The sequence below is a fragment of the Solanum stenotomum genome, chromosome 3 (genome assembly GCF_019186545.1).
Source record: "Solanum stenotomum isolate F172 chromosome 3, ASM1918654v1, whole genome shotgun sequence".
In the NCBI taxonomy this organism is placed as follows: Eukaryota; Viridiplantae; Streptophyta; class Magnoliopsida; order Solanales; family Solanaceae; genus Solanum; species Solanum stenotomum.
Window position 1 is genome coordinate 60166766 of NC_064284.1, and position 19409 is coordinate 60186174.

A 19409-nucleotide genomic window follows, 5' to 3' on the forward strand; every position below is an offset into this window, starting at 1 on the left:
AACATTGAATAAATGTCAAATAATTAGATAAGAAATCCAATATTTCAAACAGATAACTACGAAAAGGAAAAAAAACAATAAACTTACAGGTCTCAGCCAACTCCCTAGCTATAACCTCAGAGCTTATTATTGCAAAAATAACCAAAAAATGCCAAGAAACAAAAAATGCCTTGAACCCGTCATTTTTTTCCTTTTTCAAAACTTAGTTATCTTAATGAAAGGATGAAGAAATTAATACATCATTGGGTTATATTTATACAAAAAGAATTTAATGTATTAAAAATTGATAAACGGTCACTTATCACTTATCTTGTCCAACCACCACGCATAGATTATATTTCCTTTGTTTCAATTTATTTGTATTATATTTTTAGTTTGTTTTAGAAAAGAAGGAAGTATAGGATCACAATATTTATCTGCATTTCGAGTTTGTGGATTTGAATAAACACAAACTACTGCTCTAATTACTAATAAAAGACCTTCTTAAATCTTACTTAAACATAAACTGCTATAAGCCTATAACTATACAAAGAAATTTTGAAAACTCGTTTAAAATACGTAGATTTTGAAAGTTTTCCCAAGTAGGTTCTAATTGCTCAAACAATTTTTATTGCGTTAGTTTTCTACTTCATATATTTGAAATATATATTGCTATATTTTTGGTGGTAGGTGATCGATAAATACCTTCTATTTTTAATTATACGTTTTCATATTTGAAATATTTAAGAAAAAAATTACTTTTAATAAGGAACACTATAATCCTAAAGTGGAACATTCCTGTTAGAGAGGCTAAATGATTGAATACATTTACAACGGCTAAGATTAAATCTTCTTCAATTTCTCAGCTTTGATCAATGGATTTGCCTTTGCTATAGCTTCTGTCCCATTGACTTAAAATCAAATGTGCATGCATGAACCTCTGGATACCTATGGGTCCCACAAAAAATGGTCCCACACCTACATTTAAATCCCATTAACCCTATTTACTTCCTACAAATCAAACACCTATTCGACTGCGGCGTCACAACTTGTGGCGCCGCAGCCTCCACTAAATTTGGGATCAAAACAATCGGCTCGACTATCATTTTCTCCGACACCGATTTTTCGAAGAAAAAAGAGTCTTTTATATATATATATAAAAGAAGTGATGGTAAACACTTAGCCGGATTTGAATGAAAAAGAGAGTATCGAACTAATTTGGGTAATAATAAAAGCCATAACCAATCCTCTTAAATTCTTTCTTTTTTTTGGAAAAGGGTCTGATATACCTCTCAATTCTGTCATTTAGAGCTGATATATCTCTCGTTATGAAAGTGACTCACATATACCCCATTGTTATACAAATGACTCACATATATCCTTTTCCTCTAACGAAAGTGGAAAAAAATTAATTATAATTTTTTTAATTATTTTTCTGAAAAAAATATAATCCATATAGGGTATATTAGATCCTCCTCACTTAGAAACAAGGTGACAAACCAAATGAACCATGCATGCACATGAGTTGCCAAAATGCATCTTGCTTAAAAGCAAACACTGACTCATTGTAGAATAACCTAAAGTTTGAGACAACCTAAAAAAATATGAAACTAAACTCTAATTCAAAGACTTTATATACTAAATGGTATAAATATAATTAGATAATTTACTATTGGGTTATCGGTTAATCCCTTAAGAAAAGACTTCAAACCTCTAAGAATGGATAACTCGATAATGAAAAAATCAAAACTTTGGATCTACTCTTGCTTCTTCCTTTTCTTGTTGGTTCTCTCTTTTGGTAAATTAAACGGCATTTTTTTTGGTTTTCTTGCTCCTTATTTTTTTCCCCAGTGTTAGTGTCTTTCCTTGAATCGTTGCAATCTCCCCAACATTTTTGCTCGACCTGTTTGCCTTTGTTTCCTGTAGAATTGAATGGAATATCAACATATGTTGGATTCTTACACTTTGTTTGGATGGTTGTTACATATTGTTTCATAATGTATCATACTGTATTCTATTGTGTTGTATTGTATCCTACTGTATTGTTTTAATGAATATAATGTTTGTATATATTGTATTCATGTTATCCGTCGTTACATAATGTCACACATCTATAATTTGAATGATAACCTACAAGAAAAGTAGGGTACGAAGTAGAGTTACTATGAAAAGATACTTGGGATAAAAAATGAAATATGATTATTAAATGATAAATAAAGACAAAATGAGAACAAAATAGTAAGGTAACAATGCGACGTTACATAAAATGTATCGTCATGACCTAACGGTGATTCAAACGATACGATACAATAAAATTTAAATAACAATCAAAACAAACATTGTATTTAAACTAACAATACAACGAGTAACGACCATCCAAACAAGGTGTTAGGATCAATTCAATTTATGCCCATGCTTTTTCAGTACTAGAGGAAGACACTTCATTTTACTTCCTGTCTTTATCAATTCCAATACATTTAGCCTCTGCATCTTTGGTCTTTTCAGCATGTCAACATTGGTTAATAGTCATGTCCTAGCAGTTTACATTTTACAATGTCGACAAAACTTAGAAACGTTCTCGTATTCAAGTCTTTGAGTAAAACCTTTACACGGATTATTTTAGATTTTTTTTTTAATCAATATAACTTAATGATATTAACAACCAAATGGAGGGGGACATAAAGCCTAACCTCCTTTTACATGTTAGGACAAGAAAGATCCTATCCTATTAAGGTTCTTGATCCAGAGATCTGCCACTTCATTCATGCTTGGTCTAGTTTTATTATTTGTAGCGAAATCCATAGAAAGAGGAGTACCGAGGGGCCTTAGTTCCAAGTATGACAATGGAACGGCAACTTGGCGGATCTAGATGCAGCCAGGGGTTGGGGTTCACTCAAACTCCCTTCGTAGAAAAATCACACTATATATAAGGTCAAATTATGATTTTATGAATATATATATTAAAGTGAACCACCTAAAAATAAGTAAGAAGTTTAGCTCAATGGATAAAGGAGTTCAAGAATTGGCCCTAGGTCATGGGTTTGAGTCCCACACGCACACAACCATCTTATTTGATAATGAAAGCATAGTGTTTGAACTCATTTTTTTAAAAATTTTGTACACCTTTTGGCTTACGTGTCACACTCCGTGACTCCATGTAGTTGAGGCGTGTGAGAGATATTTAGATGCCACGTAAGCCAAAAAGGTGTACAAAATTACCAAAAAAAAATGAGTTCATGGAGGTAATAAGACCTTAGTTAATCAAAGTGTGTCTCTGAGATTTCGATCATAATTTGTGGGGTACTTGTACATTATCCCTAATTTTCTCTCTCATTTAATTATGAGAGGTTATTGGATTTTCATTAGATTAGCACAATATGGTTAGGAGGACAGAAAGACTTCATTAATTTAGATAAGTGGTTATCAAAATAGCATATTTAGTCTTACACACAAAGATAGAATATTTGATGTAAATATTCATTATATTATATTAGTACAATGTGATTTATAACATTTTTGTCTAGTCGCCCATAATTCATGAGCTTTGTTTAAAGTATATAAAGGAATCTAACTTGATAAAACCATGTAAAGGTTAAAGGTAAAAATTCATATGATTTCAGCATAAATAACTTTAAGCCCCGAGAGATATAAGAAACGTACATTATGAAAATATATTAGCACAATATATTGTGTTATATTATACAACAAAATATTACATGATCAACCATACATATGAACTCAATGATGTTTTATTCAGTACGATTAATTTAGCAAGGTTTAGATCGAGTAGCTAGACTATTACTATTATAGATCTTGCCTCTACGTATAACGGTTTAATAATATTACATGATGATTTGTTGTGAGGCAATTGGCTAATTGATCACTTATTCATGGCCTTCACCTGAATGATTGTATCCATCACTAGGGGGTTTATATTTGTAATGTGGAGGGTTATATTTGCTGCCTGAAGGTTTGTATTCATCACTAGGAGGTTTATATTTGTCACCTGGAGGTTTGTATTCATCACTAGGGGGTTTATATTTGTCATATGGAGGGTTATGTTTATATCCAGGTTTGTATTCATCACTAGGGGATTTATATTTGTCATGTGGAGGGTTATATTTGTCACTTGGAGGTTTGTATTCGTCACTAGGGGATTTATATTTGTCATGTGGAGGGTTATATTTGTCACTTGGAGGTTTGTATTCGTCACTAAGAGGTTTATATTTGTCATGTGGAGGGTTATATTTGTCACCTGGAGGTTTGTATTCGTCACTAGGAGGTTTATATTTGTCACCTGCAAGTTTGTATTCATCACTAGGAGATTTATATTTGTCATGTGAGTGGTTATATTTGTCACCTGGGGATTTGTATTTATCACTAGGGGGTTTATATTTGTCATGTGGAGGGTTATATTTGTCACCTGGAGGTTTGTATTCGTCACTAGAAGGTTTATATTTGTTATGTGGGGGATATATTTGTCACCTGGAGGTTTGTATTCATCACTAGGGGGTTTCTATTTATCATGTGCACCTGGAGGTTTATATTCATCACTAGGGGGTTTATAACCTGGAGGTTTATACTCATCACTAGGGGATTTATATTTACCATGTGGGAGGTTATATTCGCCACACCGAGGTTTATATTTGTCATGTTGGGGGTTGTATTCGCCACTTGGAGGGTTGTATCCGCTATGTGGGGGTTTATTTCCACCACTTGGAGGCTTATATCCATTGTTATATGCACCATCAAGAGATTTATATCTATTGTTATAATCGTCATGTGGGGGTTTATATCCCCTACCTGGAAAATTATATCCATCACGTGAAGGATAATATCCACCACCAAAATATTTATATCCATTGTTAAATTCATCATGCTCATCTCTGGGATATCCGTCAATGTCATTATATCAATATCAAATGTGAAATTTAAATACTGGCATAACATTGAATAAATGCCAAATAATTAGATAAGAAATCCAATATTTCAAATAGATAATTATTAAAAAAAAAAAAACTTACAGGTCTCAGTCAATTCCCTAGCCACAACCTCAGAGCTTATTATTGCAAAAGTAACCAAAAAAATGCCAAGAAACAAAAATGCCTTGGAACCCATCATTTTTTTCTTTTTCAAAACTTAGTTATCCTAATTAAAGGATGAAAAAATTGATACAACATTGGGTTATATTTATACTAAAAAGAACTCAATGTATTAAAAATTGATAAACGGTCACTTATCACTTATCTTGCCCAACCACCATACATATATTATATTTCCTCTGCTTCAATTTATTTGTATTATATTCTTAATCTGTTTTTAAAAAGAAGGTAGTATAGCACCACAATATTTATCTGCATTTTGTGATGTACACTAAATAAAATAATTGTTTATAGTTAAAAAATAAAATTAGCATATATTATCAAATATTTTCTTGTGATGGGAGAGTGAATCTCATACAAAAGATGAAATATTTTTAAAAAATTATAATTTCAATACTTTACTAAAATCTCTAAGAGTAATAAATAACTAAAAGTTATTATTATATTTATCATAATGTAAATTTTGGACATATTTATTTTTTACGTAATTTCCTTTTCTTGAACTTTTTTTTTTTGGGTGGAAATTTCAATAAACACAAACTACTGCTCTAATAGACTAATACTAATAGAGTCATACTAATAAAAGAGCTTCTTAAATCTTACTTAAACATAAACTGCTATAGGCCTAGAACTATACAAAGAAATTTTTGGAAACACGTTTTAAAATACGTAAATTTTAAAAGTTTTCCCAAGTAGGTTCTAATTGCTCAAACAATTTTTATTGCGTTAGTTTTCTACTTCATATATTTGAAGTCTATATTGCTATCATTTTTGGTGGTAGGTGATCGATTAGTACCTTCTATTTTTAATTATACGTTTTTAAATTTGAAATATTTGAGAAAAAAATTACTTTTGATAGGGAACACTATAATCCTAAAGTGGACCATTCCTAATAGAGAGGCTAAAGTAGAGTTGAGACGTCAAATTTATCTTGAATCTAATATTTTTTATGTGAAGCATAAATTTTATAAATAAAAATTTATTCAAATTGCAACAAATTTTATAAGAAGTGATGGTAAACACTTAGCCGGATTTGAATGAAAAAGAGTGTCTAACTAATCTATCTATATATAATAGGAGAAGAAAAAACGCCACATGTCAGCGCCACAAATTTTTAGAATTTTAAATTAATTAATTAATTATTATATAACTATTATCTATCTATAAATAAAAAAAATTAAATAAAAATAGACACATGTCATCAACTTACACAAATCTATCTATATATAATAGGAGAAGAAAAAATGACACATGTCAGCGCCACAAATTTTTAAAATTTTAAATAATTATTAATTAATAATTAAATATTATATAATTAATTAAATATTGTAAATTTAAAATTTGAAATAAAAGTAAACACATGTCATCAAGTTACCCAAATAATGAAAACTATCAACATTAAAAAAGTTTTTCTATTTTAAAAATCAAAATATAAAGCCGTTGCAGTTTTTCTTTAATAGTCAATTGATTTTTTATATTTTTTTAAAAAATACGAATAGTGTTGCAAAACTTTCAAACAATGAATTTTAATTCTACTCAAACTCAATATACAAGATAGTTTAAATTGAAAAATGAGGATAAGTTTTTCTGTTTTCAAAATAGTCAATTTAAAAAATATAACCGTACCATTTAAAAAAAAAAAAGTAACTTTCCACATTTAAACTATAACTATAAAAACTCTTTAAATTGACATTAACCCACTCTCTCTATTATGAACATCTAAAGGAAAAAAAGCTCTTGATCAAAGCAGTCTGTTTTTACAATCATCAAATTCGCTTTTTTTTTCTTCTTATTTTGACAGTCGTTAAATTCGTTCTTTTTTCTTCTTAGCGGTGGAAGAATTGAAAAACAATCAAAGCATTTTGTAACCGAGATATAGATCCAACGGTATTCGCTTTTTTTTTCTTTTTATTTTGACAGTCGTTAAATTCGTTCTTTTTTCTTCTTAGCGGTGGAAGAATTGAAAAACAATCAAAGCATTTTGTAACCGAGATATAGATCCAACGGTACTTTCTTTAAATTTTAAATAGTAAATTCAAATCGAATTTAAAGTTTACTGCACATCAGTGCTTCATGTTGGAGTCCTAAAAACGTGCAACATTAATCAATGCAGGTTTATAACTTTTTTTCTTTCTTTTATTTGATTTTTGTAAGATTTTTACATTAATTATTTAAACTAAAAAATAAATATATAATATATACACATAATTTATAATAGATACACATACGGTTACAATCTTTTTGCATACAAATAAATTTTTAAACTTTTAAAATAGAAAATTAGGAAAAAAAAATTTACGCAATAATCTGGAAAAATTATGAAAACGTACTAATTGAAAGTAATATTAATTTTTAAATATAAAACATGCCTAAATTTGTGCCACACTTTACTATTTAATATTTATAGTTATTTTCATTTGAATTTTTCGTTTTTCTTGAAATAATTCATAACTCAAAGTATTTTAATTTGTAAATGGTAAATTAAAAAAAAAATTAACAATTAACAAATTAAAATTAAAATTATAATAGCACACACTCTAAAATAACTATACCGCAAAAAATAAATAAAGTCACGTTTCTTTTTTTTATCCGATGTTATAGCAATAACAATTACAAGGTCAATTTTATCTCCTACAGGTGTTGAATTGATTTGTTTACCTTTAAATTAAGATAGATTTTTTAGTTTTACTGTCGTTACTTATTTTTATTAGTGGGATAAGTTTAAAATTTGTATAATTACATTTATTTTTTTTGAATATTGTTATATGTAAAAGGATAAGACAGTGATGAATCCCTGTAATTAAGGTTACTGATCAACAAAAAATTATATGCCTATTTATTGAAAAACGTCACTATATGAGAAATTGCATTGAACATATAACAAATTAATTTTGTTTACTTGGTTATATGTGGTTTCAATGAATATTATGTGTGTTTCTAAATATCTAAACTAAACACAATTCCAATTAGATTTACCAAAATAATATTTTCTTATAATGATTATGGACCACTGATTAAGAGTATGTTTTTTATATTTAATATGCAATGTCTATATTTTTTGAAAATTATTTTATTCTATGTCAAAATATACTTTTAATGGTTAGCTTTAGTTAATTTTCTAAAGTACTTCCAAAATAGATTGTGGTATCAACTTATTTTTGCAAATGTTCATGATGCATTCATATATCAATAGACTTTTCATCAAAAAGACACTTACAAATTACAATATATAATGTATGTTGATTATGTATTTTTTATGAGCAAAAAGATTACAAATATAAAAAAATTAAAATTATTTTATGTTTTTATGTGACTTATCTTTTTTCAAGTAACATTGCTCATAATGAATTAATATTTAGTTTTTTCTGAATATAAAAAAATTAAAATTATTTTATGCTTTTATGTGACTTATCTTTTTTCAAGTAACATTGCTCATAATGAATTAATATTTAGTTTTTTCTGCATGCAGATACGAAAATTATTTTTAAAAGTTATTTCAAATGGGTAAAAATAAATAAAACATGAAAAATAAAATTTTAAAAATTATTCAATATTTTCACATTTAATCAGATGTAAACTTCTCCCATATGTGAAAAATAAAATTAAAAAACTTCAAATTCTTTATTAAATATAAAATATAAATATAAAAATTGACTATGTATGTATGTTTGTATATAAATATCTATAAAAATTAAATTATTAGTTTAAATAATGAAATATATTTTAAATCTAAAATCTAAAATCTAAAAATCTTTTTAAATGATAAGAATACTTTTAAGTTTACACAAAAGGGGAGAAGAAGATAAAATCAGAAAATGAACAAAATTTTATTAACTAACTAATTATAAATATGTGGCTAAAATAACTACAACAATCTTTTTTAAAGGAGAAGAATACTTATGCACGGTGGAGTCATTTAAAACATAATTCATATTAAATTAAAAAATATAATTAAAAATATTTTAAATCTGAACTTTTTAAAATAAATCGGAAAATCTTTTTAAATCTGAAAATATTTTAATTTTAAGCCAAGAAAAAAAGAAAAAAAAAGATAACTATACCATATATTTTTTTTAAAAATAGTACTTCCCACGTTTTAAAAATACATATATAACTACACTGGCTGCTAAAATTTAGGAACTACCAATTATGTTTATATTTACATAAATCTAAACACAAATCAATTTAGCCTATTTTTCTGTAAATATATTTCCACAAAATATTTGGTAGATAACTATTACATATACAAATAATGATGCTATAATTTAGGACCGTGTAGCGAGAGAAACAAGGACATATTGTTATTTTGTTTCTACTAATTATATAAAACATTATCAAAATTGTTTAAATAATTAATTTGAAATATGAATTTGAATTTTAAAAAAATAAGTAACTAATCTTATCCTGTAAAGCACCTTCTTTTTAGTGGCTAAATAGTAGTTTTTTGCTCTTCCCTTTTTTTTTCTATATTTATATTTGTCTAAATTAATATTGTAATCAGTAATTTAAAAACAATAACAATTGTTTGTTGTTGTTTAAAATTTATTTATCCATATATATGGTAAAAGTCATTAGAGAATTAGAAATACAAATGCAAGTTTTGATGCTTTTCATATATGGTACAATATAAAAAATCGAAGTTGAAAAAATACATGTAAAATTTTAATGCTCTTTACTTTGTAGTTTGTAGCATTGGAAAATAAGAACTTTTATGTAATCTAAATTCTTTTTAATTCGGTACTCTTTCACTTTGTAGTTAATAGATTGTAATTTAACAATTTATCTACATTATCTGCTTTAACAATTTTTAATTTTTTTAAACAAATTAAAATATATAATACAATTTTCAATTTATGCTTTTAATTTGAATTTTAAGATAATTATAATCACACATAATATGCTTTAACGGATAAAAGTTCAAATCAATAATCTCTCATTCACATTCATATATTTTCTGATACAATTCAAATTCAAATTTAAAATATTCAGTACATACTTTGAATAAATCTAATATAGTGATTGTATTAATTAAGATTATTTTTACCTTTAAATTAATTTTCTATTATATTTTTACACAAATTTAATACAATATATATATATATATATATATATATTAGCATGCCATTTAATCTTATGATATCAAATATTTCATATGGAATATTAGATTTAATAAAGTATTATCATATTTTTTTTATTCAAACCAAATACAGAGAATAAAGTACAAACAAATAAACATATTTAATGTATTTGATTTTTTATCAAAATAAAATAATCATAAAATTAATGGTATTTTTAGAAAAAATTCAACATAATATATTATAAAACTAAAAGTATATTTAATATAGCTATAGATATAATAGTAATACAATAGATTAAATCGTGTACTAATAATATTAATTTAATGTGCTTAAATAAATAACTTAATGATTTGTATTATTATATTATTATTACTATAATGTATTAAATATATTATTAAGTGCATAATACATTTTATTAGTTATTTTTAATTATAAAATTATTACATTTTAAATTATTCGCGCAACGCGCGGGCAAATATACTAGTATGGGTAATAATAAAAGCGATAACCATTCCTCTTATAATATTTTTTTTTGAAAAGGGTCTGATAGACCTCTCAACTTTGTTATTTAGAGCTGATATATCCCTCATTATGAAAGTGACTCATATATATCCTCAATGTTATACAAATGACTCACATATACTCTTTTCCTCTAACGAAAGTGAAAAAAAATATTTTAATTTAATTTTTTTAATTATTTTTTTGAAAAAAAATATAATCCATATGGGGTATATTAGATCCTCCTCACACGTATTTTTGTTTTTTTGACTTTTATGTTTTAACGACTAATTTTTATTATTTTAATGGTCAAACTTATTTATGTTTCACTAATTTTCTTATAAAATTTATTATCGATACCCCACTTATTTTATTTTATTTTATTTTTATAAATACAAAAACTATATTACAATACGGTCAAAAAAAAAAGTTTTAAATTGAAGGATATCTTTGGGAGGTGTCAAGGTTGTGAGGGTATAAGTAGGTAGTGCATGTAATACATGTTTAATCGAAGTAACTTTTCCACCTTATGGAAGAAAGTGTCATTATATGCTATCAAGAATTGTCAAATCTGGAATCTTTTTTTTGTTATCCCTCGTATTACTATGAAAATATTTTTTATTTTTTTCTCCCTCCTCAAACCATTTGACTTTTGATTTTTGTATCAATAAAAAAAGAGTCATGTATGCAAAGCCACTTTATAGATTCAGCATGAGTTTTGTTGGCATCTTATCTTTCATGTTCTATTTTACAATGAATGTATGCTTCTTCAAAGAATTGAACTTTCTCTTCCCATTAGTATACGTATCGATCGATTCAGTTCGATTTTGAAGTTAACCGATTCGACTTATCGATTATCGGTTTGTAGACATGCTAAACCGTTATAAAACCATTAAGATATTGACTTATTTTGGTTAATATTTTATCGGCTATTGATCGTTATCGATTTAATTGTTAAAATTTAACACACAAAAAAATCACTTAAAAACAAGGTGACAAATGAAATGAACCATGCATGCACATGAGTTGCCAAAATGCATCTTGCTTAAAAGCAAACACTGACGCATTGTAGAATAACCTAAAGTTTGAGACAACCTAAAAAAATATGAAACTAAACTCTAATTCAAAGACTTTATATACCAAATGGTATAAATATAATTAGATAATTTACTATTGGATTATCGGTTAATCCGTTAAGAAAAAACTTCAAACCTCTAAGAATGGATAACTCGATAATGAAAAAATCAGAACTGTTTTGAGAACCTGGAAGATTTCACCCAAAAATTAAGAAATCTAATTCCTGGGTAATTTCTTTGTTGTGTTTGAAAGGAATCTTCAACTAATTCCTGGCTAATTTATTCGATAAATTAAACAGCATTTTTTTGGTTTTCTTACACTTTGTTTGGATGGTTGTTACATATTCTTTCATAATGTATTCTATTGTGTTGTATCGTATCCTACCGTATTGTTTTAATAAATACAATGTTTGTGTATATTGTATTCATGTTATCCGTCGTTACATAATGTCACACATCCATAATTTAAATGATAAACCTACAAGAAAAGTAGAATACGGAGTAGAGTTACTATGAAAAGATACTTAGGATAAAATATGAGATATGATTATTAAATGATAAATAAAGACAAAATGAGAACAAAATAGTAAGGTAACAATGCGACGTTACATAAAATGTATCGTCGTGACCTAACGGTGATTCAAACGATACAATAGAATTTAGGTAACAATCAAAACAAACATTGTATTTAAACTAACAATACAACGGGTAACGAACATCCAAACAAGGTGTTAGGATCAATTCAATTTATGCCCATGCTTTTTCAGTACCAGAGGAAGACACTTCATTTTACTTCCTTTCTTTATCAATTCCAATACATTTAGCCTCTGCATCTTTGGTCTTTTCAGCATGCCAACATTGACTAATAGTGGAGAAAAGGATCAAAATGGTCTTTATGTTTGAGTTAAGTATCAAAGTAGTCCTTCTCTTTTAACATGGAGCACTAATAGTCCTCCATGTTTCAAGAATTGGTACACTTTTGGTATGCTTCCAAACATATGTCTATTTTTTAATAGAGCCTTTCTTTTGCACGTGAGAAAGCATATACATGATAATTTTGATTTCACCATTGCAAATCAAATTTAACCATCTTCTTTGATAACTCTGTATTCACTTGGTGGAAACAAGATAGTATTCATCCCTAATTTCACAACTTTGGTTTTCCTATTATACAAACAAAAATCATTATTTGAAGTAAATTTTGAGCAACTTAAGGAAATTCCCTCCGAGAATCACTATAAATATACATTTAGTTTTTTTTAGTATTTATAAAAACAAGTGAGGAAAGGAGAGTATTGTTCTGTGATCAACTCTAGTTATATGTTCTTTCATAATAGTAATCAATATTAGTTGAATTAACTAGACTTGTCATCGCATGATATTTGTTTTCGATTATGCTAACAAGTCTTTTCATTCTAGATTGTCACTCTCCTTTTTCTTGTACTTTTCTTCTGTCACTCTTCTTCTCTAATATATATATATATACGATATAATTTAAATAAAAGCTTAGTCAATTCTTGGAAGCAACTACCTTTTATTGTTGCGCCATAACAACATAGTTGCTTCCATGAATCGATTAAGCTTTTAATGGAATTTAGAATGAAATTTTGACTATAGGGTTTGATTGAAGAAGAAAGGGAATATAAAATAGAAGTCTGATTTGATAAGGAGGTCAGAGGGACAAAAAAATTGAGTATTTTTTTGGTGGGTGGGGGGTGGGGGGGCAGCGACTTTCTCACGTGCAAAAGAAAGGTTGGGTTAAAAAATAGACAAATATTTGGAAGAATACTAAAAATGTACCAATTTATGAAACATGGAGGACTATTAGTGCTCCATGTTAAAAGAGAAGGACTATTTTGATTCTTAACTCAAACATAAAGGACGATTTTGATCCTTTTCTCACTAATAGTGTCCTAGCACTTTACATTTTACAATGTCGACAAAAATTACAAACGTTCTCGTATTCAAGTTTTTGAGTAAAACCTTTCAACGGATTATTTTAGATTTTTTTTTAATCAACATAACTTAAGGATATTAACAACCAAATGGAGGGGGACATAAAGCCTAACCTCCTTTTACATCTTAGGACAAGAAAGATCCTATCCTATTAAGGTTCTTGATCCAGAGATCTTAACAAAATAAAACAATTATACTAATGCATTTAAATTACAATTGTTAATGCATATAAATAAAATTATTCAAGGTGGATCAAATTGCCAGGTATTAGTCTTCTTGGCTCTTCTTCGAAAGGCGGAAAAATCCAATTTATTCATCCTAAGAAGACCTTCAGTACTCATTTTTGGAAGATCCACTTCTTGCAAAAAATCTTCGGATCTTGATTTTGAGTGGCATATCTTGCTAGAGCATCTGCCACTTCATTCATGCTTGGTCTAGTTTTATTATTTTAGCGAAATCCATAGAAAGAGGAGTACCGAGGGGCCTTAGTTCCAAGTATGACAATGGAACGGCAACTTGGCGGATCTAGATGCAGCCAGGGGTTGGGGTTCACTCAAACTCCCTTCGTCGAAAAATCACACTATATATAAGGTCAAATTATGATTTTATGAATATATATATTAAAATGAACCACCTAAAAACAAGTAAGAAGTTTAGCTCAATGGATAAAGGAGTTCAAGAATTGGCCCTATGTCATGGGTTTGAGTCCCACGAGCACACATCCATCTTATTTGACAATGAAAGCATAGTGTTTGGGTGTTTGGGGGGGGGGTGGATGTTGCCTTAGATTTCAATTATTTCCAAACATCCAAAAAGAACACCATCAAATGCTTCTTTGAAATAAATCTCCCATAATGGAAAAACCCTTTTTTCTAGAAACTCACCACTATCTTCAATTTTTACAACCAAATAAAAAGGGAAATAAAATTATATAATACATAAATTTGCTTTTTAACTTGTCCTGATCTTGTATTTATGTCTTTCAACTTTAGGTGTTTACGAGTAGACACTTATAATACTTGTGTATATAAAGTTGAACAAGTAGATACATACATGGTATAATATACGTAAAATGTCACGTAGGGCATGAATTGTCATTTAAGATGTCACATAAAATAAGTGTGTCTACATGTTCAACTGGAGTACGGTACGGGTCGTGTCTCAGTCCCATGTGGCAGATCATCTGAAAAGACCAGTTAAGCACCACTAGCTTGGTCAGCCTTTACCTGACCAACTTCCTAATACTACGCAGGCTCATCAAACAACAGTTTTTGGCTTTCTTCAGGATTTGGCCCAAACTGTTCGGCAGATTCTCATTTATATAAGTTTAAGTGTCTACTTGTATTCACCTAAAATTGAAAGACATAAATTGTCACGAACCAGATCATCGTCCAGTGAGAGAACCATTAATGCTAATTAGCTAACCAAAGAGCTACACAACTTAATCAAAACTAAGGCATTTAAAGTTATGGAAGCAAGTTTAAATGAGCAAAGAAATACGGAGTTCCCATAAACTCCAAAGGTTTAAACAAATAACTAACCAAACTAATGCGGAAATCTTAACCCCTGGAACCTGAAAGACAATGTACCAAAACTCTACTAACGACAAGTCTAAGAACAAGGGGTGCAACCCAATTAAACATAAGAAATCCAAATGTACTAGTTTAAGTCCGGAATGGGGACATAAACGAAAAGAGAACTCATGGCAGCCCAGAAGAACTGGCTCACTCTTGAATTCGATGACGATCATTGATCTTCTAAACGAGGTATGTCAATAGCCGCTTGAAGATGCCTTGTACTCTACAAAGAAAGAGCAAGTGTTGTATCAGTACACAACCACAGTGTACTGGTAGGATCACACGACTATCCCACTAAGTGCAACATATATAAGCTATTACAACATAATAATAACATGCACACGCCGAACATATACAATATCAACATCATTTACAAACAACGTACAATTCACAATTCTCAAGATATACAGTTATGTCAAGTCAATGGTCCTCTCATAGATTCCACACCCAAACAGTTAGTGTATCGGTACGTGGTACTCGTTGCAAGTTAGTGTGCTGGATCGTGATACCCGTTCCAATGTTTATGCTGGTATGTGGCAACCGATCCCAGTTAGTATGTCGTAACGCAACACCCGATCCATTTAACAAGGCACAATCACATTCACAAGTATATTCTCATAATCATACAATCAAGTCATCATTCATGGCATTCAATTATCCGTCTATCTTCATTTATGATTAGTGTGATCAATAATGTACCATTCACATACATCCATGTATCATAATGAAGCAAGAACAAACATGTATCACACAACATGAAATCAAAACCATCACCTACCTCGAACAAAGCTTGAAATCCCCTAAGAAACTTGATTCTTCCCTTTTCGGATTCTTTCCGCTTGTTCTTGGTCTACAAACAATCAATATAATGCTAGGATCAATAATCAAGACTTAATTACCCGGATAATAATCAATAATATCAACCCTAGGTCAAACCCTTGATCCCAATATTCAAATTAGGGCTTTTCCTACCATCCAAACAGTTCCCAACCCTTCCCCGACAATAATTACCCACGAAACTAAGCTCTATTGATCGAAAAATGAATTCGGGGAGTGAAAACCTTACCTTTAGCCTCAAGAATGGTGGAAACTGTCAAGAAACACCTGGGGTCGTTCCTTAGATCTCAAATTTGAAAAGTGCAGAATAAAACATTTTTGGGGTTTATTTTCGACTTAATTCGCGACTGCCCCGCCACATCGGACCTCATCCTGCTATAGCTGCCCGTCCTGACGGGAATAATCCCACCTTGGCGGCTTGCACGGAAATAATGAGCTAAATTCAGAGCTTCAAACCCCTATTTCACAACACACCTTCAACCTGTGACACTCAGAAAATACCCATTCACGCTAAGATCAGTTTCGAGAGTTCTACTTGCCCAAATTTAATTTCGTAAAGTCGCACGGGTTTCTTAATGTCTTAGATATCTACTCATGTGATCAAAATCATAGTTAGATCACCCAATTGTTACCAGAGTTCCCTAGACCTTACTGACTCCGATTTCGTCCAAATCTGGACTAGGCTAGGAAATTCCAAGTTACTACTCAAAAGTTTTTTTGGTCCAATTCTTTCCCATTGGTTTTTCCCTAACGATGTAATCAGGTCATTACAATAGATACCAATTTACCCATCACTCGTCCCCGAGTGATCAACTAGGAAAGACTGGCTAAACTAAGGGTAGAGTAGTATCTGAATCGTCGAATTACTGGGGATACTTGTCTCACATGTCCTTCTCGATTTCCCAAGTAGCTTCTTCAACCAGACGATGGCTCCATTGAACTTTCACGAACTTTATCTCCTTAGTCCTCTGACCAACCAATTGGATACCTACACATCTTCCCATATAAACTTAACTAATAACAAAAGCGATTCTCAATAGCCACCAAAGTTGACCGTACCCATATCCGCAACGTATTATCAAAGACCTCAACATAATCATCGGGACGAATCATTTCTCACATAAGCATTGTAAAATTCTAATTCATACTCGCTACGATTAGAAGTGAACTTGAACTAACCAACACACACTCATAATACTCAAACAATCATAGTCCTTATCAACATCTCTATCGCACAACATAGATTTTCATAATCTTAAGTTATAAAAAATTGATCATTAGACATCAGATACTTATCGAGGGATATGTCCAAGCATACAAACCCTCTAACCACATTTTCGAATGCTAGATTTAGCAATTATGATTGTAGATTACCCTTAAGAACAGTAGAATTGGACCCAATGATCCCCACAATCAACCACACACAATCAATACACAACCTTGACGACTAGATGCATATTAAGATTGTTGGACATGATTACGTAGGGTAACTCTTCTAAGAATTCTCATAAGCAAAGTGGTACATGTAGAACCACTAAAATACTTTAACAATTCTAAGATAATACCAAATATGTCATTTGAATTAATCAAGTCTTCCCAATCATCCCACTCAACCAAGAGAACATCGCCGAATTGGTACCCTTGATCCACCACTAGGGATTCACCCACAAAAGTGAAAACACACACGTGATCATAGCTAGTGAAACATACTCATCGCTGTGTACAAAATGAAATATATGGTCATGCAAGAATTTTATGGAATAATAATAAAGGTTTTTCTCTGAAGAGTCAATACCAGTCAATTCCATTGAGTTGACTCCACATATTCTTCACATCATTCCATTGAAGTCCACACTCTCAATACTAACCACCCTCATGAACACTCTGAACATTTACCTTACTATAAACCAACACTTTTAAATGAAAACCCCACTTGGGTACTTAACAATCAACAGTAATAAACCTTACGACTCAACCCAGATGTAAGTCTTTTCAAATGCTCAATACCTGATACAATTGATCATTTCTCACCTTGTCAACTCATACCTTGACAACATATCTCACCACGAATGTAGACTTACAATAAAAAATATGAATTGTAATTTCAACCGTATAACACAATCCCCTTATCTATCAACATCAGCTTGTACCTTGAAGATTTTTATGAATTCATAGATCTTCACTTATCATTGATCGAATCTCCATCGATCTTACAATATCTTTGCTAATAATGCAATTGTACTCATTACTAAACTCAAAACAAAAACAAAGCACTTATCATCACACTCGAGCTAATGTTTGTACACTCCTTTCTCAAGTCTTTTTCAATAGTTTTTAACCAATCTAACGGACTTGTGACACTAGTACCATAGCCACAACAAAAACGAATGAAATCACGCATCTTTGAACCCAATTATCTACCCCTCTGAAGATATCTCTTTTGCCTTTACAATCAAAATAAACTATTCTTGCTCTTGCCTCTCTTTAAAGGTTGTACTACATCCCACTAATTTTTCTTCATTATGACTCTAGCTTTTTAAATTCTATTCGAGTGGTGTCCTAGAATCTCTAAAAATTGTCCATACAACCACGTTACTCACCAAATATTAGAAAACCACAACCTTAGATACTCGCAAGTCATAATTATTGTACAAATTTCGCTTAACCAACAATCTTATTATATATTTACATCTCGTCACAATCCACCACGAACTCTTATTACCATTATGCTCCGTTAGCCCTGGTTGTCACTACGAAGTCCACATTTTCATCAACATGACACCTCAAACTCATGTATAATCATCAAATTTAGAGGACTAACCTAATTTATACGCACTTTCTTACTAAAATACTTCAATTGCCTTCCCCCAAGTATACTCATTGGGACTTTCTTTATCCATAATCTTGTCATTCCGGTATCAATCCACTCTTTTAGGGCTTAAGATAAAATCATTGGTCCTCATACTACCCTCCTTTTTCTTAACAAACAAGACAGGAGCACCCCATGGGGAAGCACTAGGATGGATGAAACCTTTATCAAGAATCCCTTGGATTTGGGCTTTAAGCTCTCTCAATTCTGCCAGAGCCATGCATTAAGGAGGAATGAAGAAGGGCGAGTGCCAGTTTCCAAGTCAATGTAGAAATCTATATCTCTATCCGGAGGCATACTTGGCAAATCAGTAGGAAACACTTCTCTAAATTCTAAAACTACATGAATAGACTCAATAAAGGGAGACTTGACCTCAACATCTCGAATATGAGCCACTTACACCAAACAATCCAGGAAATCATAGTATAGTTTCTAAC

At 30.0% G+C, this 19409-nt stretch overlaps 1 protein-coding gene across 1 annotated transcript in view; it reads right to left on the reverse strand.

The window, feature by feature from the left end:
- Window positions 1–4381: 4381 nt before the first annotated feature.
- The window catches only part of LOC125859611 (glycine-rich protein DC9.1-like), a 74583-nt gene continuing 59555 nt past the window's right edge, over window positions 4382–19409 (reverse strand). Inside the window, exon 3 of the mRNA XM_049539394.1 lies at window positions 4382–4512. Coding sequence (XP_049395351.1) covers window positions 4496–4512 — 17 coding nt within the window. The 3' untranslated portion in view covers window positions 4382–4495. The remainder of the gene's footprint in view (window positions 4513–19409) is intronic.